This window comes from Cynara cardunculus (assembly GCF_001531365.2).
Source record: "Cynara cardunculus var. scolymus isolate 2C chromosome LG 16, CcrdV1, whole genome shotgun sequence".
Lineage (NCBI taxonomy): Eukaryota > Viridiplantae > Streptophyta > Magnoliopsida > Asterales > Asteraceae > Cynara > Cynara cardunculus.
The window spans coordinates 21581754-21606333 of NC_037543.1; the positions used below are offsets into that span (position 1 = coordinate 21581754).

General features: G+C 32.2%; 2 protein-coding genes across 2 annotated transcripts; one reads left to right on the forward strand and one right to left on the reverse strand.

The window, feature by feature from the left end:
• Positions 1-237: 237 nt before the first annotated feature.
• Positions 238-3345, reverse strand: LOC112529737 (probable trehalose-phosphate phosphatase D). Its single transcript, XM_025141112.1, has 10 exons — positions 3286-3345; positions 3137-3202; positions 2878-3018; positions 2193-2264; positions 1988-2104; positions 1754-1810; positions 914-1015; positions 747-824; positions 531-671; positions 238-381 (listed from the first exon to the last, which is right to left on the reverse strand). Exons 2-10 carry the CDS (start codon positions 3185-3187, stop codon positions 238-240), a joined length of 903 nt encoding a protein of 300 aa, XP_024996880.1. The 5' UTR covers positions 3188-3202; positions 3286-3345.
• A 13527-nt stretch (positions 3346-16872) lies between these two features.
• LOC112529192 (cyclic nucleotide-gated ion channel 1) lies at positions 16873-24472 on the forward strand. The gene is made up of 9 exons (XM_025140318.1): positions 16873-17026; positions 19641-19753; positions 19936-20509; positions 20977-21189; positions 21451-21740; positions 22006-22117; positions 22597-22833; positions 23074-23468; positions 23960-24472. Exons 2-9 carry the CDS (start codon positions 19725-19727, stop codon positions 24270-24272), a joined length of 2163 nt encoding a protein of 720 aa, XP_024996086.1. The 5' UTR covers positions 16873-17026; positions 19641-19724; the 3' UTR covers positions 24273-24472.
• Positions 24473-24580: the final 108 nt, after the last annotated feature.

A 24580-nucleotide genomic window follows, 5' to 3' on the forward strand; every position in this document is an offset into this window, starting at 1 on the left:
TCCTTTCAATTAAGCATCCTAACACATAACGTCCTTTTTCCTTTTCAAGATCTACGGGTCTTCTTATATTAGATTGACCTTTTGTTATGCATAAAACAAACCTCAAATTTCATTCTTGCTATGTACGTTGAATCTTGTAATCGTGATTGCTGAGCAACTTTTTGCTCGTTTTAGAAATTTCAATAACAATCTCATGATTTTCTTGAAAGAGGTTGAATATTCTAAAACAAACTTCAATTACGATGAGCTCTGCTTCCAATTCACTAGACGTGATAGAAATTTCTTGACTTCACACGGACTCCAAAGAGAGTATACAGCCATGGTTTCCTTCGGGGTTGAAGATACAACAATTGAATATCCGTTACCTCTGTTCTTTATAACCTACACAAAAGCCGACATCGTACTTAAGAGAGAGAGAGAGAAGGAAAAGCACAATTCGTATAGTAACTATCAACCATATTTCTGGGGGAGAAAAATAGAATGCCATGAATTGTCTGTAATATACCGATATAAACTTGTTTAATTGATACCTTAAATGCATCTTCATCTGTTCGATCATCACCGATATAAATAGGAAGCACATCGTTTGAACTTCCATATCCAAGTGTCTCGAGTAAATATTCCAAAGCATGTCCTTTATCCCACTCGATATCAGGTCTGATCTCAAAAACCTAATAAGAAAATAGAAACAAATTCATATCTTATAATAAAATTGTATCTTTCAATGAATTAGAAGTTTAGTTTACCTTTTTGCCCTTTGATAGTCTAAACTCTTCAAAATCGTCTACCACAGATTTGACAAGTTCGTCTAGCAACAAAAAATCCTACAGTGTTTCCAAAATTAACTTTTTATTAGAGTTCCATTATTAATTTATACAAAAAAAATATGTATATACGTAATGACGGAACATACCTTATCAGAAACATGTCTAAAATGTACAGAAACACAAAATTTATTATTTTCAAGCATGACGCCTTTTATATTGCGGGTTTCCTCTTTCAATACATCGAGTATCTACACAAAAATCATACAAGAATGTTAAATTTATATTTTTTGTATTAAATACTTATACGATGGGAAAAAAATGTGTTTTCAACATACATATTGGTTGTTTTGTGGCTAAAAATTTGGAATATATATATATATATATATGTGTGTGTGTGTGTGTGTGTGTAGAGAGAGAGATGGTTTATTATACAAATCAATCTTAATTGTTCGTCTAATCTAAATGAATATATGGTTTCATAAATACTCGATTGTTTTCTAATATAAATTAAGCGTTGACCATCATTAGTAAGCTCTAATTATCTTCTATAAATATTCATACTATAATAAATAAACATTGGATTATTTTTTATAAATATCACAATTAATTAGTTTACATGATTTGTAACAATTGATGGTTTGTATTTGGTGTTGCTATATCAACATCTCTCTATGAAATAAAAGACCCTATTTTATTTTAACCTTTTGACTTAAAATTAAACAACTTTGGAATTAATATATAATTATAGGGTTTTGTTAAAGGCATCCTCATTTTCGGTTGTGATTTACACCCTCACCTATTAAAAACTAAAAAAAATGAAATAAATAACATTAAATGACGTAATTAAAAGATTGAAAAATGACATTATTTCACATTCTTTTCTCTCTCTTCTATTTTTTGTTTTTTGATTAATAATAATAGATGGTAATAATAATTGATTTGAGGTGAAAAATGAAGTAGGTATTATTTGTTACAAATAATATTACCTTGAAAATAGAAGGCAAGTATTTCTGTGCTGGTTGGAAAAGTGCAACTTCATCACCCTACAAAATTCAAATTTATTGATGAAATTAATTATACATTCATGTGAGAATATTAATACCAATTGAACCTTCACAGTAAAACATTGTAATTGTAATATTTTGTTGTGAACTTTGGTTTTACGTAAATCCAATTAATCATTAATTTATATATGTATATATGAATGGAATTAAGCTTACATTTTTATCAACAAATTGGTGGTGTCCAAGCTCATAAATGCACTGAAAAGGGGCTGCGATGTCGAGACCATGGCTGCCAGCATAATAGAGATCATCTAATTGCACAAATTCATACACCTATATATATAAATATAAAAAGTAAGTAATATTATGATCAAAATTTAGTAATTACGATGCAAATATTTATTTGAATTAATGAGGATACCTTATCGCGACTTCTTCCACTGATGATGGCAGTTGGAAAACAACGTGCAACTTCACCTACTACCTTTCTCATCTGCATGTGGTTTAATTTTTATTTCATGTTAACATCCGACATGAAGTCATTGTTTCTTCAAATTTTGGAGTCAGGGTTCAGCACTGCACTAATTTAATATTAATGAAATAACTAATAAAAATTACAACACTTCATTTTATTATTTTTGATTTATTTTTATCTCTAAAACTAAAAGCATTCATTATTCTTAACTTTATGTTTGGAATTACATAATATTTATTTATCTATCTATCAACAAACTTTATTTAAAAATAATAATCATCAAAATCTGTAGTTAATATATATATATATATATATAGAGAGAGAGAGAGAGAGAGAGAGTGTGTGTGTGTGTGTGTGTATGTGTGTTATGTTCAAAAGAAAAGCATATGTGGAATCTTATATGAAAATGTATAAGTGATTATTTATAGTCGAAAACCCGGAAATGTTTTATGAAATGAAAAAGTTGATAAAATGTTGATTTGACATTCAATAATATTGTTTAGTTATTGTAGGTATACATACAATCAAATATGGATTAAAGTAGTAGTATATGGAAATTAAATGAAAAAGGAATGAAGGAGATGAATATATATATATATATATATATATATATATATATATATATACGTGCCTGGTCGGACATAAAAGCTTCATCCGGATTTGGTACAATATTGGAGAGAGTTCCATCATAGTCCAAGAACACTACAATCTTTTTCCCTTTGGCATTCACAATCATCTCATCAAATGTCTCCAATGCAGATGGATGTTTCTTCTGTATGTTATGTTATGTTATGTTATGTTATGTTATGTTGCAAACCAATTACTAATTACTATTTATATTATAATTACAACTTTTGTTGAACAATAATTAATTAAGAGGACGAATTTACCAGCCATGAACGATATCCGTTTTCATTCATTGATAATTCCGCTAATCCCATGAATCCTTCTTCTACCTGAAATTAGAAATAGAAATAGAAATAGAAATAAAGGGGTTGAAGAAAATAAAATGGAATTGCATTAATTTGAGATTTATTACCTTAAGAGTTGAAGAAAAATTAAGAATGAAGAAAAGAAGTGAAGTTTGTGTGTTCAAGAGTTGGGAGTTGAGAGTGTATGTATATATAATCATAATCATAATTATAATTATAATCATAATCATAAAGTATGTATATATGTTTATGTGCGATGGGTCCAACATTTAAAGATTCTTTAAAACAAATTAAACCATAAATAATTGGAAGCTTGTCAAACCACTCATCCTCAACATATTCAAGAGATTCCCAAGGTTGTGTTTATTGGCTACTTCTTTTATCTTTCTTTTTTTATTTCTATATATAAAATTGGTAAAATGAAGTTAATATATATATATATATATATATATATATATATGTGGAACAAAAAGGATCTTCAAAATCTTGTTTGTTGGGAGCTTAAGAAAAGAAATCAGGAAATTAAATGGAGTCAAGTAAACATCAAGATTTAACCAAACACATGTACATACATTCCTATATGTAAATGCTTGCTTAGCTACAAGATCCTCCATCATGCAACAATTTCTACTTATTGATTGGATGCACATATTTAATCAATTTTCAAGTCTTCCTTTGGAAATTTACATATATATATATATATATATATATGAAACAGTGTGTGTGTGTATATATATATATGAATAGAATAATTAGGTTGTTTAATCACGTAGGTAGCTAGTTTTTTCCATTCCCCAGATATATATATATATATATATATATATATATATATATATATTATGGCTTGTGTTACAATTGGGCTATATTTTACTCCATTTCTTCCAATTTGTTTTTAACACCTTCAACCATTACACACTATTTTAACCCCAAATTGTTTTTTTATTATTCAACCTTATTTTTCTAACTTTAAACCACTACTTTTTATGTAAACTTTTGCAATTTCCAAGACCTTAACTTGATATTAAACTTGTTTCACAGAGTTTTTTAGTCTACAAATTTAAAAATGGACATGAAATTAAACCTAGTTTATTGTGTTTGAATTAAGGTCATTCAATTCAAATAGTCAATACCTGTTTTTTCTATTATAAGTCCCTTTATTAACAATGAAAACATAAAGGATCAGGTATTTCATTGGTATATATATATACATATACTAGGTTTGATCCCGTGTATTACATGGGTAGTTTGAAAAAAATTAAATCATGTTAAGAACTTATCTTACAGATATGAATGATCATCGAAAGTACAATGTTACTTCAAACTTATACTCTTGAAATAACTTTTAAGTATAAAATCAATCCCATTAGATCAGAGTTCAGACTTTAGAGTTCAACTGAGATAAGTCTGAAAAAGAAGACTTCAGAATTCGGATGAGCTAACTCTGAAAAATGACTCTTCAGACGTGTAGAAGACTTCAAAGTTCAGACTTCTAAGTCCAGAAAAGAAGACTTCAAACTTCTTTTTCTAAGTCTAAAAAAAACTTCAGAGTTCGGATGAGCTATGTCTTAAAAAGAAGACTTCAGAATTCGAGTGAGCTAACTCTGAAGAATAACTTCAGAGTTGTTCTCTTGAAATAACTCTGAAGTAAAACTTTTCAGTAAATTGAATTTAGAATAACATGAAGTTAATCCTAAAATAAAATTGAATTTAAAAATGAAACTATATCAATAAATTGAATTTAAACTTAGAAGTAAACATCATTTTTTGTGAATCAGTTAGACACGAATTAATTAACCCAAGAATAAAATCAATTGTATCCTAAATTAGTGAAATTGATTGAATAAGATGACACATGTCAATCAAATGAGTACAATTGAATTGTTAATGTAAATTATGTCTAGATACGTTCAAATGAGTCCATTGAACCACTAATGTAAATTATGTCTAGATACGTGTTTAGGCAGGAAAACAAGAAAACCGACTCACCAGAAGATGACATATGTCACCCAAGTTACATATTTAATATAAGTATATATATATATATACACACACACACACTAGGTTCGATCCCGTGTATTACATAGAATAATTTGAAAAAATTAAATCATGTCAGGAAATTATCTTACAGATATGGATGATTATCGAAAGTATGATGTTACTTTTGACTTGTACTCTTGAATGAACTATGAAGTATAACTCTGGAAAATGACTCTTCAGACTTGAATTTAAAAATAAAATTATATCAATAATTAGTTAAAATGAAGTTAACCCTAGAATTAAATTAAATTTAGAGATGAAACTATATCAGTAAATTGAATTTAAACTTAGAAATAAATTTAGAATAACTCTTCAGACTTGTACTTTTGAAATAACTCTGAAGATTTACTTCAAACTTTTACTATTGAAATAACTCTGAAGTAAAACTCTCTAGACTTCAGACTCTGTATAGGCAAGCCAGAAGCTTTGCATGCACTATGCAAAGGATCTGCATGGTGCTCTAGATGGTGCTCCGTCTGAAAAAGAAGACTTTAGAATTCGGGTGAGCTAACTCTGAAGAATGACTCTTCAGACTTGTACTATGAAAATAACTCTAAAATAAAATCCTGAAGAATGACTCTTCAGACTTGTACTCTTGAAATAACTCTGAAGTATAATTCAATCACACTAAATCATAGTTCAGACTTCTAAGTCTAAAAAAAAAAACTTCAGAGTTCGAGTGAGCTAACTTTGAAGAATGACTCTTCAGACTTGTAGAAGACTTTATAGAGTTCAGACTTATAAGTCTGGAAAAAAAAAAGACTTCAGATTTCTTTTTCTAAGTCTAAAAAAAAGACTTTAGAGTTTAAACTTCTAAGTGTGAAAAAGAAGACTTCAGAGTTCAGACTCCAGAATTCGGGTGAGTTAAGTCAGAAAAAACAGACTTTAGAGTTCGGATAAGTTAACTCTTTAGAATGACTTTTCATACTTGTACTCTTGAAATAACTCTGAAGTAAAACTCTGAATAATTATTTCAGACTTAACTTTGAAGTAAAACTCTTGAAATAACCAACTAAAGCCCCTTTAGATTCACCAACCAAAAACGAGGTCAACCTAAAAGCAAGGCTAACTAAAGGCCTTCTGTGTATATTATGTAAATATACAAAGCAACTTAACTATAACATTACCATGGTTGATATTTATACCATATATATATATATATATATATACTCTTTTTTGTATAAGTCCTTTTATTAACAAGGAAAACATAAAGAATTAAGTATTTCATGTATTTGTACAAGCAACTTAACTACAAAATTACCATGCATGGTTTATATATATATAGATATATATATATATATATATATATATATTCTTTTTAATTTGTTGCATTTGAATATATAACATTTGATTTCTTAAGTTATTCAAAATTAAGACATCTTATTATTTATAATCCAATATATATTTAAATGTTTAGATTAAAGTAGTCGATTAGCCTCCAGATCATCTTATAATCCCCGAAAGACCAAAGGTTTCCACATGAGTTACCATTCAAGATCTCAAGACTTTAAAAAAAACAAGAATATCATTTTGTCGGATCTACTAATTAAAACAAGTCTCACGATATGAATATGAATATTGGATTTGGATTGGTAATCGATCTCATCACATGCAGTTTGTGACACCTGCCTCTATAAACTACTACCGACACATATCCATAATTAAACTCTCTTGATCCAAATCCTAAGAATCCACAAACTCTAGTTTGAATGTATTTTTAATTCTAGTTTGGAGAAGAATGTGATTGTACGTTTTAACGTGTACATGTTCTTACTGCATGCTGTCTTGGAGAATTGTTTATATGGAAGGAGAACGTGTTTATGGGACACACAGATTAATACCTGAAAAGAAGCAACAACATCGATCACAACTAAGCTATCTTTATTAATCAAACTACTTCACTTCACTTCTTTTTCTTTTCTTAAATTAATTAATTAACCTACATCTGCATGCATGGATGGTTAAGTTATCATCATTTTCTTCAAACTTAACTAATTTGCTATGGTGATCTATTTTATTTAACATACCTACTTTATTCTAATTATCATATATATGTTTTCAAAAAAACCCAGAAACAGTAGCTTTAATTTTACCTGGAGATCAGAGTATAATAAAATGGAAAGAGGGTTAATTGGAAAGGATAAGATATAGTGGTTGCAGGTTATATAATTAATTAAACTGAATGGGTTTGCAATTGCATCGATGTTAGTAAGGAGTTTCTTGTATTTTAGAACACAAGTTGTTCAATTAGTCTTCTACCTCTCTTTACTAATTACATATTCATTAACAACCATGCATGGAAACTCTCAAACCCTTCTTCATTATATATATATATATATATATATAATTTGAGTTTCATACATACATAAAGATTCCTTGCAAAAGAATTCGAAAATAGTAACTATTAATTTTCCTTAATTTTGTTTAAACTAATTAAAATGCTTGCCAAGATCCACTTTCCAACTAATACAACTATATATCTTATTCATGTCATTCAACTGTAACTGGTGTAAAAAACCCTGAAACATATATTGGGTTGTGGGTGTGTTCATTAATTTGGGATTAAAATAGAATCGTGGAGGAAGAAGAAATTAATTAAGGTAGCAACTTCTGGAAGCATTCATTGGTCATCTAATTATATATGTGTCTTTAATTAAACCTTAATGTCCAATTGAGATGCCTTAAAGTGATATATATATATATATATATATGTTGATGTCTTTTTTTTAATCAATGTAATATATAATAGATAAACATGGAAACACGTGGATTCAAACCCAAGGAAAATGAGATTTCCACTACATCTAGTGTTAATCGATGCACCACAACCTTAATTAGTGGTTTATATATGTTACGAGGGTTTATATGCAAGAAAAATGAAGAATTTTGGTGCTATAATGGCTTAGTTTAGTGTAGGAATCGAACCACTCGACTTCCACCAATTCAAGTCGCATGGCCAAAGTCATGAGGATGAAGTGCGAGAGAGCTTGGAACTCACCGAGTGGAATTGATCGCAGTGAACTCTCATGGCGTATGCTACAAGTGGAACCATAGCCAAACTAGGGGCGGGGGTCAATCGTCCTCAGTCAAACCTAAAAGAAGATATTTTTTTACCTTAAAGAATGCTTTAAACCAAAATTTATTGTTCCCAACCTCTAGCAAGAAATTTCTTCCAAGTTGTTCTGCCCCATCACTAATAATTCTGAATCTGTCGCAACGACTTAAAAGTAGCTTGGTGCACACACATAACATTGAGTACGCCTTGACGATCATCCAAACAAATTTCCTATGGTACGTGGTCGGGAGAGCGACTTGTAAGTCGCATCGGAAGTTGCTCTTGCCCCTAGCTTGTTGGTTGCGGTGTGCAATATTTAATGGAAATCAAGTTTGCAACAAGTATTTATATAGTAGGGTGTATGATTAAATACATATATAGTAAATGTGTTATGGTGTGTAGCTGCTAATTCATATAAGTTCATTATACATACACAATATATAAGGTGAGTATCATGTGATTTAATTAAAGTGGCATACATGTTTTTATTATGGTTTTAGTATTGAATATGTCATGTTGTGCATGTTACTTGTTTTACATGTTTTAAAATGTTAACATGATAAAGTTATTTTGTCACGACATGAATAGTATGTTATGAATTTAAATGGTGTTTGACTTTTGAGTATGTGTGGGTTTATGTGTCATTGTGTCACGACACCTATAATCGCAACAAGGTGTGTGAAAGCAAGATGTGAAAGGAGAGTACAGGTAATGACCGACAGAGGTCATCTTAATCGTGTCCTAAGAAGATCTGGTGACCAACAAGTACCATACTAAACGAAATCAGATCTTGTATGAGTATATTATTAAAAAAAAACATGTTTATATCGAGATGATATATGGATGATTGTTTTATGGTGAAGGGGCTTCCAAATGATATCTAATATGGTGTAAACATGCATGCTCTTGGTATTATACATCTATTGTTACCACATTGTGCATGTGTTGCGCACCATCGGGTTTTGATGATTTGACAAAACATTTTTTGTACTAACGTACGAGCTATTTAACTATTTTAGTGTTGTGAATTTTAAGATTGATATTATTAAATTATATATGAAAATTCATAACCAGTACTTAATTCGAAAGGTTGAAATTTAACATCGAGAAACATGTCAAAAAAACGAAAACTTAGAAGGTTCAGGTTGAAGATGGATTTGGAGGATCATTTTTCGCTTAATATAAACAAGGTAGTCTCACTACATATATATATATATATATATATATATATATATATATATATATAGGGTTGGGTTCACGTGAGACTAAAGGTTTTTCGTGAGACCCGTAAGACCAATTTATATTCATTGATCAACTTTATAAATGAATGATCTAATGGTTTAAATTGCACGATGGCAATTTTGTGATTATTGAGAAGTCTCGTGGCATTTATGAATGTTTAGATTTTCATATTATAGATCTAATCCAAAGGTTGTGAATTGGTCTTACGGGTTTCACGAAAAATCATTGGTCTCACATGATCCCAAGTCTATATATATGTATTTTTTGAGCTTTACATTGTCATGAATAATAGAATTTGCAACAATTGAACTTCCCATATACAAAGTTCTAAATGGCATGATGCGTGGTGTGCCGTCGAGGTTAAGCCTCAAGTTTTAGGAGTCACGGCGTTTTTCAAGGCTTGAATTATATATGGTGATAAATGTGTATATCATATATGTAATTATATATGTACACATGTTTTCTACTAGCTAGTAATCAATGATATTAAACCATTTAAATTATATTATATACTTAAAAAAAATGAAATAAAAATACAAAAACAACACAAATTGGGTGATGATTGCTATGTTATTGTGTTTTTGAAGTATTATAGCCATTGGATCGCATATTTGAGGAAATTTTTGAAAAATGTGATAATTATATGAACTATTTATAAAAATAAAACATGAAGCAGAATTGAACCATTAATTACTTTTATATATTTATGTTTTTTTTAAATTGTAATAATTATTATTATAATTTAATATGGAGCATTTATATAAATAAACGTGCTTAAGAATTGAAATAAGATATAAATATAAGGGATTCATTTTATAGCTTAATATGCATTCTGTAAAGCCCCGTTTGTTTAATATATAGATTATATATTGTAGATCCATAATATTATATATATATATATATATATATAAATTATTAATATATGTTGTTGTTCACCTCCAGATGTAGCAGTGGCATTGGAGCAACACAAAATTACGATTAATTAAGAAGCCATTCACGATCTCCATTAATTAATTAAAAATACAATTATTTAACAAATATGATATAATATACATACTAATTCATTCATGTTTCAACTTTTATATATATATATATATATACCTTAAAATCAATCCTACAATAATAAAATAAAATTAGGATATATCTTGAGAAACAAAATACAGACAATTCAAAGTGTAACTAAAAAGGAGTATCAAATAAAGAGAAATTAATACGCCAAATTACTTGTGTTTTTATAGTAAATAACATGTGATTTATAAGTCTCGAAGGACGTCGGCAATTGGTCAACATGCGGAAGCTCGTGTGGAATTATATGGATTTTAATTTCCATATCAAAATATTTTAGAATGATTTTGTATAATATTTGTTGTTTCATGGAAGATGTATAGTATGCATGCATGTGCATTTCATTTTATATATGTGGATTAAAACTTGAAGATTTATGGGTTTGATTTCATTTTAAACACCATGGATGGTAAGAAGTGTGAGAGCAGACAGGTATTTTCTTTTAATACTATAACCATAATATCTTCAAATATATAACTAATCATGTCAAAAATAGTTGATATAGTATCATTTCAATACTGCAATAATAATGGATGCAATTTATAGGTTAGGCGTGGTCATCTACAAACATATATCATGTAATTCCAATATATATATATACACATGTGGAGGAGGTTCAAACGAGAACACCTTTATTTTATGAGAACGTAAGAACACCCTTATCACATGTGATAATACGCATGAGCGGACCCTCTGATTAGCGGACGGCATGTTCTACGACTTAGGTATCTGCATCTATGATTTAGTATCACATGTGATGATCTTGATGAATTAATTATAGTATCATATCAACAACACTTTTATCAAATGTGATAATACTTGTGAGAAGGCTAGTGATGTAAAAGAGACTTGGCTCTCAACCAAGATCAAATATAGAAAGAATTTAATAATTAACATATATATATATATATTAATTAGGTTGCATGATATAGCTAGAGTCACTGGTTGACAGGTTTGCAATCTCCACTAATCGTGGACAAACCTCGATTCCATTTCTTATTTCATTCTTCACCATTATTACTTCCATTCATATACATATATTAATATATAATTTTATAATCATATTATATTATATTTAATAGAAGACTTATTTTGATATAACAAAGTGTTATAACAGGTCTATCTGACATAGTCGATACTGAAAAGATTGTTTAGATTCATCCTATAACTTAAGTATTTTATCAGTCTATATATTGTTTAAATGTGATTAAGGGTCCAGCTCATTTTTTGTGTTTCTCACCTTAACTGTTATTCTTACACGATCATTCGTGTATTTTATTAATTAGTTCAATCACATACAATGTTCTTGTCATATATACAAAACTTAATTAGAATAGTTGGTGTAAAGAATTTCTCTTGAATAAATATTAAAACCTTCAGTCTCTTCAAAGATTCTTTTGGAGAGTTACTATACACATATGGTATCGAAACTAATTCTTTAATTAATTTATGATTGTTTCTTTTGATTTTGATTTTGGTTTTGGTTTGTGGTTGGCATACTTTGCTTTGTTCTACTTCTAGTGGCAGCAAAACATATATAATGCTAGCTTTGAGTTTCTAAAAATGGAAATTGTGGCTTTGGAGTTCCAAACATTTTTTCACAAGGCATTAGAAACTCCAAGATAAATAAATATATAAAAGAAATTAATATTATGTTGGTTTTGAAGTGGGAAGTGTTTTGTTGACAAATAATTTAAGTGTTTGTTCATTAATAACTAAATAATTAATGATTAATGATTAAATAATTAATAATTAATGGAGATGGGGATGGGCATGGGCAATTGCTTTATAATAATATAAACTCCTTATCCTTCAACAACCCTTTAATTCATATGTGAATAATTAAACTAAGCATTTACAAGTACAAAACTAGATCTACTACCTTTCTCTTTTCTTGTCCCTTCCCTTCCTTTCCTTTGGTATACAATTATTACACCTTTGATCCATTAATTATTTTATTATAAAAAGTAAAAAGAATTTATATTTAATTATTAACATACGACTCAAAAGAAATATATAATAGAAAAAATCTTGATTCTTTTCAACTTGTTTGATCTTTTCTTTTTTACTATAAGTATAAACAAGGAGAAACCCTTTCCCTTTGTTGTTTTGCATATGATATGAGAAGCATTATGTAATGTACATATGATTGTATCCACTCATATTAATATTACAAGCTCCATCTTTTTCTAGATCTATCATGCATGCCATGGTGATGGTGATGGTGATGGTGATGGTGATGGTGATGGTAGTTTAGTCATGAGTGCATGGCAGATGGCACTACACACATATTAATATTAATTTTTTTTTTTTTTAACATTATGGTCTTCATTGTTCAATTACAAGTATTAATTTCTTTTATTTCACTTTAACTCCATGTGCTTTTTATTAGTTTATAATTAACAATTTAACTCTTCATCTTTAATAAAGTTCGTCTTGTTTGTTTTCATCATAATCAATAACATCAAATAATGTCTTTTAATTACATGCTTCAAACTAAAACTAACATGGAAGAAATAACCGTTAAAACACCCAAATTTTGAACTTGAGTATGCATCTGATAAATACAAATATATACGTTTTTTTTATGTCAAAGTACCTCACGATTAATGTCGATTAGACGCCTAAAAATGTCCATTTTTATTTAAGATGTTATTTAACTATATGAGGCTATTTAAGTTGAAAAAAAATGTGTTGATTATGTGTTGTTTTTATGGTCCAAACAGCAGCTGCTACACAGCCCAAAATCAAAGCCCAACAACAAGAAATATAGCAGCAGCCCATAGCAGCAGCCCAAGGCTGCTGCCCAAATCAGACTTGCCCTTGCCCAGCTGTAAATCGATCGAGAGAGAGAGATACGTGTGCAGCGAGAGATCGGGAAAGGGGGCAGCAGATCGTGGATCATGGGCGAGTACGAGGAGGCGTTAAAGGGGCTGCCGACTGGGAGAGAAGGGGCTGTTGGATTGGAGGCAAGGCAGTCGGTCGAGAGAGGGAACATCGAGACAAGGGGGCTGTCGATTGACAGCAAGAAGGGACAGCAGCGAGGAGCAGAAATCGAGAGGGGAGGAAACAGCAGGGGACCGGGAGTGACAGCAAGGTGCTGTCGATCGAGAGAGACGAGAGGAACAGCAGCGAGCTGTCGATAGCAGTCGGCCGAGAAGGAGAAATCAAGGAGAAGGCTGTCGATAGGAGAAGTCGGAGACGTGGATCGATCGAGCGAAAAGGCAGTCCAGAAAGAAGGAAGCAGAAATCAAAGAGGCTGTCAATTGAAAGGTATTAACAAACAGAACATGTGCGCAGAACCTGTCGATTGATGAAGAGAAACAGGGACCAATTTCCAGATTTTAGGAGTGTTTAATAGAGACGATTTTTAAAGGTTTATCATCCATTTCTTCGTTCAATCAACAGGTTAGTGTACATCAGTTTTGGAAATGAGTAGCTAATTTTTGTATTTCTAGTAATGGGTATGTGATCGCTTTGAATTTGGATTCGTTGAGACTCACGTCAATTTTAATATCATTTGAAGCTATTTATGCGATTTTAGAGYTGAATGTTTATCGTTTTGAGTTAGATATTTTGAGTAGGATCCCTTATTATGTCTAATTCAATTTYGAGTTGCTAGATAAACCTTTAAGTCCGTAATTGCTTTTCGGTTTATTGAAGTAGCACACGACACACAGTTGACATGTAGGTTAAATGATGATGTTGTAAGATCGTATAATCTAATCTAAACAATCGGCGTCCGATTGTCGATTAGTGTTGGGTTTGTTTGACGTTAATGCAATTGGYAATTAAATTCTAAGTCCGTGACTAGGTTTGATTAGCTAATTAGAGGTTAGTCGTAGAGCGTTCGAGACTGATCATACTTTTATAACGAACAGAATATTGACGCGTGTCGATGTCCTAACCAACGTAGTTTCTTTTGAGAAAATGAATTGAATGAGTCGATGATATATAATCCAAAGGATTAGTTGATTGATGCTCATTGCTAGTCTCGTTCTTATTATTGTTTAAAGTTCCCAATTTATTTTGCATATTTAGGTTGTTTATAAATCATCCAACCCCCCCCCTTTTATATATAGTTTTATTGTTAATGAATTTGCACGAGATTACGTCTTGGACTTACGGTTAATACCGAGTCCCTGAGGAGACGACCCTACTTATCGCTATTACAAGTGTGTTTTAGAGATAATAGGCTGATTTTCATAAATTTTATTATTTGCCGGACTCGACACCCGTCAGCATCTTAATTTCTTTCTTTTACGATATTTCTATGTAAACATATATATGTTTCAACTAATCGATGAACTCATGTATTTATTTCTACGTCATACATGTTTGGATTCAATAAAGTAACCGATAACTTCATAGATTTACCTCATTTTTATAAGTTATCTTAAATATGATTTATTTTTAAATCAAGCAAATTATTTCAAAAAGCGAGCATCTTTTATTTTCATTAACTTAATCATACTCATATTCATGTATTTTTCTATTTCGTTAACAAGCTTCTCAAAATTTTTATCACACGGGAATATGTTCATCATGGTAACTTTACTATATTATAAACTATTTGAAATACTTAAAATTAACTGATAAATACGTTCAAATACAAGATTTACGTTAGTGGTTCTTTTACTCTCTCAAAACCACATAAAACTATAAAAATAAAAATAAAACTAAAACTAAAAGGAGCAAACAACATAACATTGCATGAAGTAGAATTGAGGATGTAATAAAATTGCATCGGTTTACTTTCTATTTCTAATAATAGCTAGTGCAAAGTAATTTCAGCCTTTATGGGCCTTAAAGTACGATTATTGGATGGGCCTTTTTTATAGTAGGTCTTCATGGGCTTGAGGTCCAGCAACATTTTTGCATCATTCATTTCATACAATTACACATGTATGATTCATGCTCATAGTCATTTGTACTTGTCATCATACATAAATGGGGCTTTCTTCTTTTCTTAGTCAACTTCTTGCCATACCGTTAGAGTTGTTTAGTTTTAAAAACCATACTTATTTTAGTAAAAAAAATGAATTTGAATTTCAAAGTAAAACACAAGAATAAATTGAATGGATGAATAAAAACACTCCTAGGACCAACCCGTCATATGTTAAGCCGTAACTGGTAGCACCGAGTATATTTCACTTGAAAAATATGATATGCGAAGTAAAATGTATGCATAGATTTCTTCTATCTCAAGAAGTAGATAAATTATCTCAAAGAACACAATGACAATTGATGAGGGGTGCTTTTTTTTCAAATGAAGTTTCATCAGGAGGTGATTTGGTCGTTTGGGATCTTTTTGCACCTTTGAGGGGTTGCAAAACAGTGACATATTCTAGAATTTTGATGAAAGAGACATAATTTAATTAACATCACATAAAATATATATATATATATATAAAACTTTCATTCTTTAAAGGAAATAGATTTGGACTTGTATTTAATTGAAAGCAAAACCTTTTTTTTAGTGAGGGGTAGAATAAAGATTGGCATATATAATAATAAAAAACTATAAATAAAAGTAGGATTATGAAGATGGTTGAGTTGGTCAATGAAAATCTATTCAAAATATATAAATAGAAATGGTGTAATTAGTTTAATTGTATAAAATTGGATATTTAGTCAAGTGGGACACCCACGCTTTACAACCACTAAATCTAAAATAATATATACCAATAACCAATCCATCCATGACTCAAGTTGCAGTTGCAACAACGATGTTTCTCTATAAACGCTTTTTTTTTAATTCTATTTTATATAAAATATAAAGAAAATCCAATAATATCAACTTGTACATGATGATTTAATTATTTATCATCATTCTTTCATAACTAACAAATATAAATTACTTAATGATTGAAAGTCACATGGGTGAATTAATATGGTAAGGACCAACAATCTTGTCCGGTAAGAATGAGATAAAGACCAAAAGTCTTATCCGGTAAGCGAGATGATGAGTCTTACCATGCTAAGAATAAGTGCTTAATTACCGGATAAATTGTTGCATACGATGTCTTGATCTTTATCATTACTCTTATCGAGTAAGATTTTTAATCTTTGTCATTAATTGTTCATTCGATAAGTAGTTTAATTAGTATATGATCCCTAAAGATGTTTAGAAACAAGGCCTTAGGCCTTAGATGTATATGGTATGGAGCAATAAACAGAAAAAGAAAAATAAAAATAAAAATAAAAAAGGTTTTAGATAGTTGTAGGGTTAGGGTAGGAGGGGTTAAAACAATTTAAAACCATATACGGAAGGAGAAGACTGACTGACCGGTTGACACAGACAATTCTCCCGCTAAAAGTTGACCCGTCCATGGCTGCTTGCATTACCAAACCTCCAAGAAATTTCTCAACCCACTTTGGGCCTCTATTTACTTGCACCATTAACACTTCACTGCTTATCGCCATTTGCAGACATCCATCGCCAAATCGTAAGTTATCATCTTCTTCTTACATGTTTCCCAATTCAATCAGGACTTCTTTTCTAATTCTTATGAAAGTTTTAGGTTCTGGTTATGAGCACAAGTCAGTTTTTCTGGTTTCAGTTTGTTGTTAGTTATTGTAGCGAAAGTTTGGAGAAGAATAACGTCTTAGGAGAAGGATTTTGAATTTTCAGTTCTAGCTGATGTCCCATCATCAACATTCAACCCTATGCATGCACAATTAAACATCCTAATCAATCACCTCACCGTATAGAATTAGGCCTTAATGTAAATAATAACAAAACAAATCGGATTTATCAAGTATGGAATCAGATTTTAGGATGTGTTGTTTTACCATGTACTTCATCCATAGATTTTTTTTTTATAATTTCAGCATAAATACAATACGCTACTCTTGCTCAAATTCCTCACAACTTTGTGTTTGGAAAATTTGAAGTGATCCATTTTCTTTTTTAATTTGGTAGTTTGCTAATTAAATCTATATATTTCTATGCGCTAACTAGCCTGCCATGTGGTTGTTTGTTAGTTTGTAGTTCACTTCTCGATCGATAAGATTTCATTTCAATTCTCTTGAAGATTTCATGATATTACAAGTTTATTCAAATTAATTGACACAATTTCAATCCGTCATCAAGGATGTTACTCCAAATCTACCCAATGTCGATTCACTTAAATCCCCTTTATATGCATCCAAATGATAATATAGGTCTCATGTTAATATCTCAAAAGCTACCCGGAATTGAAAATTACCCAAAAGGTAGAGAATACGAGATTTCTGTTTGTCCCTTGGATACTTGACTCGATTGTCGATGGTTGATGGCAACATCATCTTCCAAGTCGAGAAGGAGTTCCTTCTATTGCAACAAGGAGATTCATATATTGAATTTTATTCAATAAGATGAAACGAATATGGGACCAAGGGGCTATATCACTGCTCTTGTACATGTGTATGTGGAGCAGCTAAGTCCATTGAAGAGAAAGGTCAGAGGAAGAAATTGATGCAACTACTCACGGGTCTTAATGATACTTGCACCATAGTAATAGGCCTCATTCTCTTCTTCATCCCCTCCCAACTCTACCATCCAGATGTATAGTATGTTGAGGCAAGAAGAAAGACAGACTAGGATATACTCTGACCAATGTTGCAAGTCATTTTCAAGCTTCAAAAGGGCAGAAGAGTACTGATTTTGCTTCATGAAAACCTTCAAAAGAGGGGGTATATTGTTTTCACAAAGAAGGGTGCAAACAAGACGAGTGCATGCTACAAGTTACATGGATTTCCTCATAGTCATCTTGCATAACGTGACAAGAATTAACCAAGAAGCAAAATATTTACTTACACTAAAGGTTCCAAAGCCAGAAAGATCAATTAAGTTAGTGGAATGCACCAAGAGACACTCAAATGAGGTGAGAAAACCACAAGGGCTTATCTTGGTGGCAATCCCCTTGGTCTATAAGAAGGGTAGGTAGCTCCTCTTACTCCCATGTTCGATTCTCATAGGGTGCAAAAATAATAAGAGGGGTAGTTCCTCTTACTCCCAGGTTCGATTCTCATAGGGTTCAAAAGAGAGGGCTTTGCAGTTCTAGGAGTATGTGGCGGTGAGCCTAGAAATAGGTATAGCTTTAAGGTTCCAATCGATGAACTACTATTCAGTTCCGTCACCAAATATTATCACCTTAGAGCTTTTGGTTCCCTTTGTTATGCCACCGCTCATCCTTTGGATAAATCAAGACCTAGAGCCACAAATTGTATTCTCATTATATATCCTCAAAGGAAAAAAAGGATACCTCTAACATGATGTGAAACAAAAGGAAGTCTTCCTATCAAGACAAGCTGTATTCTATGAGTTTGTGTTTGATTTTCACTCGTTAAATAATATTCATCCTTAATACACAATGTTCACATCTTATTATTACCTTGAAAACATGATATAGAGCAACACAAGGAAACTGCCAATGTGTCGTAGATTCCTACTTTAGACAATGCATCTGAACATTCTACAACCCTTGATCCAATTCCAGTTTCTCACAGTTCCACAACATATGATGTTGCATCATCACCTCATTTTGTTCCATATGTCTCCCAAAATCTCACTTCATCTGTATCTAATGCGTCACCTCAAAATTCCGTTCTGTTTACGCCTAATGTGTCATCTCAAAGCCCTAAAGGTCTAGTAGGTAATCTAATCTCACAACAAATATTTCCTAGCCCATCATCCCTTTCAACATGCTCAAATGCAGGTTTCATATCTAAACTCTATCATGCACCTCAAAAGAATTCACTAGCTACTCAAGCTATCTGGGATCCAAATCAGGTAGAGGCTATGAACAAGAAAATCCACGCTTTGAAAGCCAACAGAATTTAGGAGCTGTCACTTTAACGTTACTTCATCATCCGCAATATAACAACTGCTCAAGTGGTTGTAGTTAAACGGATAGTTTGTTAAAGCTCATATCACTACAGTATATATACACCATTACTTCATCATCGGTAGTTCACTTCTTGATCAATAAGAATTCATTTTGTACCTTTCATTTCCATCATCTCCTCTTCAATTCTTTTGAAGATTTCAAAGTCAATTGATTTGAAGATTGTTTGTAGGAGAATGTACTAGCTGTTTGTGGATCAAGTACATAGATAGCAAGATCGTTGCTGGAAAGGCTTCACTACAAAGAAATTGTGGAGATGAAGTTCAAGCAGGAAAGATACGTGAGGTTAGTATGCTATAATACTTCATTTACCTCATATCTTTTCTTATGGCTGATTTGATACATATATATATATATATATATATAATATTTATAATTTGCCATATGGTAAGCCTACTTATAAGTACATGCATTTTAAATGGCCTAAGTAAATATTACTGATCAATAATGGTGACTCTCTCTTCCAGGTTTAAGGATACAAGTCCGGAGCAATCTTATCGTTTTGATCAGCGAATGCCCACAACATATGGTCTATATCATATGAAACTTAAGCTATCTTTTAGCTCACTGAAGAATAGCATCCAAAGAGGAGTAAAGCAGGCTTCTGAAGGGGTTAGTGGCTTGAAGAATTCACTAATCTTCCATCAGTCAAGGGATAAACCAGCAAAAAACGAAGTTGCAAAGAAGAAAATCCTAGACCCACAAGGGTCTTTTCTTCAGCAGTGGAATAAAATATTCGTAATAACTAGCATTATTGCTGTATCTTTAGATCCACTGTTCTTCTACATTCCTGTCATGAACAGCAATAAAATGTGCCTCGATTTGGACAACAATTTGAAGATCATTTCTTGTGTTCTTCGAACTTTGTTCGACCTCTTTTATATTTTACATATAATCTTTGAGTTCCGCACCGGATTTATTGCTCCTCCTTCTAGAATCTTTGGAAGAGGTGAATTGATCGAAGACTCCTTCGCTATAGCAAAACGATACTTCTGCTCCTACTTCTTCGTAGATCTATTGTCAATTCTTCCGCTTCCACAGGTAAATTGTCTGGATTATGAAATTCTGTGTCTGCTGTTATTTGGCATGCTTCTATTCATACAAGTATAATTATTGGTATAAAATCTAAGTTATTCTCTATGCTTACGATCTCTTCAAGGGGATCAAAGGCCTCATTGTTGTCCTAAAAATAAGTTGTCACACTTTAAAACACGCTACGATCTGTACCTGCGTCTATAATTTATATTAACCGCAGAAGACACTTGAAAGCTAAAGCTTATAGGATTTATTGATAGATCTTTCTTTCCATTAGATACCACAATCAATTATATATATATATATATATATATATATATATATAACGTGTATGCCCTTTCTTGTAAGATCATTTTGATTGTTGTGGTTGTCCTAATGTCATACAGTAGAGATTAATTATAAACTTGCTTAATTATCGTGTTATTAAAAATGGCACATATGTAGACTTTAACTTTAACGATTACATTATCCAGGTAACAATTTTGTTCATCATACCAAACAGCAAGGGACCAGTTTCATTAATTACAAAGGATTTGCTGAGGTTCGTGATATTAACCCAATACATCCCACGATTTATTCGAATCTATCCACTATATACAGAAGTGACGAGGACTTCTGGCATATTTACTCAAACCCCATGGGCTGGAGCTGCTTTCAATCTCTTTATCTATATGCTAGCCAGTCATGTAAGATCCTGATTATATTCCTAATTCAGCCACTACAAGAGTTCATACTCCAAAATTATCAGTTTGACTTGATTGTGGATTACTTATTTGTGTTTGTTTATAAGGTGTTTTGCTGGTTTAATTTAGCTCTTTGTGTGCACAATCAATTTTGGCACATGCATGTTGACTGTTGAGTTTTAAGAACAAGAATTGGCATTGATCAATTAGAAAGAAAAACGTGATTATAACAATTGTGATGTCAACTCTCTATACTTTTATCAGATGATTGGATCCTTCTGGTACGTACTCTCGATCGATAGGAAAGATAGCTGCTGGCGTGCTGCATGCAAGGCTAATTGTGATGTCAACTCTCTATACTGTGGAGAAAAACGTGAGGGGGACTATGCATTTCTAACTACATCTTGCCCTCTTCTTCAACCAGATGAAATAAAAAGTTCATCGGATTTCGACTTTGGTATATTTCTTGATGCTCTCCAGTCTCACGTGGTAGAAACCAAAGATTTTCCACAGAAGCTCCTTTTCTGTTTTTGGTGGGGTCTTCGAAATTTAAGGTTTGTGCTCAAATTCTCGATATAGGGCACTTCGTTCCCTTTAAGTGCTTTGCATAGAGTGGTTGGAACACTTGAGCAATTTATGTTCTCAAGAAATAGAAAAGAAACAAAGAAATTCAATGAGAACAGGCTTGCTAGGAAAGAAAATCATATCCCAATAGTAGGATAGCCAAACATGATCTCGAAAAACTCTTTAATGTTTTAAATTTCTACACCTTACGCTGATACTTTGTTACTAAATTTTACGTGTACATTTTTTCTTCAGCTCCGTTGGTCAAAACCTCAAGACAAGTACCTATGTTCCGGAGATCCTATTTGCCATCTTCATCTCCATTATTGGACTCGTCTTATTTGCACTTCTCATCGGCAACATGCAGGTAAACACTCTTGAAATTTTCATGAGAACAGGGCATATACACTGCTAGGATTGGTTGAGTTGAATCATGCATATTCTGCACAAGTATACATGATCCCAAGTCCAACATATCGTGCACTTAACCCTATAATTAAAGGGGAAGCACCAATTCAATTATCCAACATGTTAATTTCATAAAAAGAAAACAACTTTGATGTGTCTATATACGTACGAAAATAAATGACATGATCAGGCAATCATTTTACTGCTATTTGCTACGCTATACAAGTATATCAGAATAGAAATCTTTCTTGTGTTAATATCTTTCAGTATCTCAGTAATAATGGTAATTTGACATGCATAGCTGCCAATGATCTTTTCAAACCTGTTTGTGTATACACATCGACTTGAGCCACATGCATGATGTATTTGAATAGTCAAATTCTTTTTATAATTTCTTCACGTTATGGTGCTTCAATGCTTTCTGGTTTGCTGCAACAGAAATATCTTCAATCTATCACTGTCAGAGTAGAAGAAATGAGGGTAAAAAGGAGGGATGCAGAGCTATGGATGTCCCATCGTATGCTCCCTGATGAACTAAGGGAACGCATCAGACGCTATGAACAGTACAAATGGCAAGAAAACAGGGGAGTTGATGAACAATCCCTCATTCACAACCTACCCAAGGACTTGAAAAGGGACATAAAGCGTCATCTTTGCTTGTCTTTACTCATGAAAGTGAGTAACAGCTTCGTAACTTCTTTTATGGCGTACTTTGCATTACCCTCTGTGCATATATAGCCACCCCAGATAAAGCAAATTAAACTAACCCTAAAATCCCTCACAAAGGAACAAACATCCTGCTGGCTGTTTTCTTGAAAGACGGAGAAAATTCTCTTGTGTGTTTGTGTGTGTGGTAACAATAATGACCTTTTTATCGCAAATTCAGCTGAATAATGAATCAACTGGTTGATGCAGGTGCCAATGTTTCAAACAATGGATGAACAGTTGTTGGATGCTATGTGTGACCGTCTGAATCCAGTTCTTTACACAGAGAATAGCTGCATAGTTCGAGAGGGAGATCCAGTAGATGAGATGTTGTTCATCATACGTGGAGAGTTGCTAACTGTGACCACCAATGGTGGAAGAACCGGATTCTTCAACTCCACTTACCTCAAGGGAGGTGACTTTTGTGGAGATGAACTTCTGACATGGGCGTTGGATCCAAACTTGTCTTCAAGTCTTCCCCTTTCAACTAGAACAGTGCGACCAGTTACAGATGTTGAAGCTTTTGCTCTAAAGGCTGATGACCTCAAGTTTGTAGCGTCCCAGTTCAGACGTCTACACAGCAAGCGGCTCCAGCATACCTTTAGGTAATAAAAAGTCACTTTCTCATTCTTGGTGTGCCAATTGTGAGCTGAAGCTTCTCTGTCTTCTTGAAACCTTTTCTTTAAGGAAAGGAAGGGAGGAAAAACAAAAAATAGCATGTGATCTATAAACTTTTTAGGAGGGAAGGGAAAGGAATGGGAGGGAGAATATCATTATGTTTTCTCCTAAATGTGGGAAGAAAGGGAGCCTGATCTTTTTTGACAAAATATACCCTCGTAAGGAAAAGTGAGAAAACAAATAGAACGGGTATATTTGTAAACTGGCTCTTTCCTTTGCTTTCTCTCCAGTTCAAGACATGAAAGATTGTTTCCTTTCCATTCCCTTCCCTTTCAAGAACACAAATAAGAAACTTCCATTTGTTTCCTTTCCTTTCCATTCTTTTCCATCCATTTTTTCTCTCTTCTTTTCGCAAATTCAATAACACAGCGTACAAGTGTTCCTCCATGATGTTACAATAAGAAACTTTGATATTCAGGTACCACTCACAGCAGTGGAGGACATGGGGAGCTTGTTTTATACAGGTTGCATGGCGTAGACACTGTAGAAAGAAGCAAGAGCAGACATTGCGGGAGGAGGAAAAGAGACTGCGGGATGCATTAGCAAAGGTTGGGGAAAGCTCCTCCCCAAGCCTTGGTGCCGCCATCTATGCATCCAGGTTTGCCTCTAATATGTTACACAACTTGAAGAGGAATCGTTCAAATAGTCCTAAATTATTGCCGACTATGGTACTGTCAATGCTACCACAGAAACCAGTCGACCCCGATTTTAGTGCTGTAGATCCTGAATAAGGTACACAGCTTCTCCAAAAAAGCCTCAAGAGTTTATACATAGTTTTACTCGACATCCTATTCTGTATAGATTATATATATGCAGTTTGTTCTTCCTATTTTTGGCATTTGTATATTATTAGTCTGTGAATCTTAAAAGTATTAGTATCGTCTTAAAGGCATTATTTAGAAAAGAAATTGGTAATTACCGTAGATTTACTATTTGTCTTTGGTATTTATGTTGACTTAAAAGTAATAGATGTTATTATGTGTGTCATTACTGTAAAAATGGTCTAGAAATTCTGGATCATTTTGCCAAATTAAGATGG

Bases quoted from the DNA above. Each gene is read 5' to 3' on its own strand.
- LOC112529737 (XM_025141112.1), bottom strand. From the start codon at position 3,187: ATGGGATTAGCGGAATTATCAATGAATGAAAACGGATATCGTTCATGG. The intron at 2,105-2,192 runs GTATCCTCATTA...TTATATATATAG, and splicing joins GTGGAAGAAGTCGCGATAAG to GTGTATGAATTTGTGCAATT. The intron at 672-746 runs GTAAACTAAACT...TTTTCTTATTAG, and splicing joins GACTATCAAAGGGCAAAAAG to GTTTTTGAGATCAGACCTGA.
- LOC112529192 (XM_025140318.1), top strand. From the start codon at position 19,725: ATGAAGTTCAAGCAGGAAAGATACGTGAG. The intron at 19,754-19,935 runs GTTAGTATGCTA...TCTCTCTTCCAG, and splicing joins AAGCAGGAAAGATACGTGAG to GTTTAAGGATACAAGTCCGG. The intron at 22,118-22,596 runs GTAAACACTCTT...TTGCTGCAACAG, and splicing joins TTCTCATCGGCAACATGCAG to AAATATCTTCAATCTATCAC.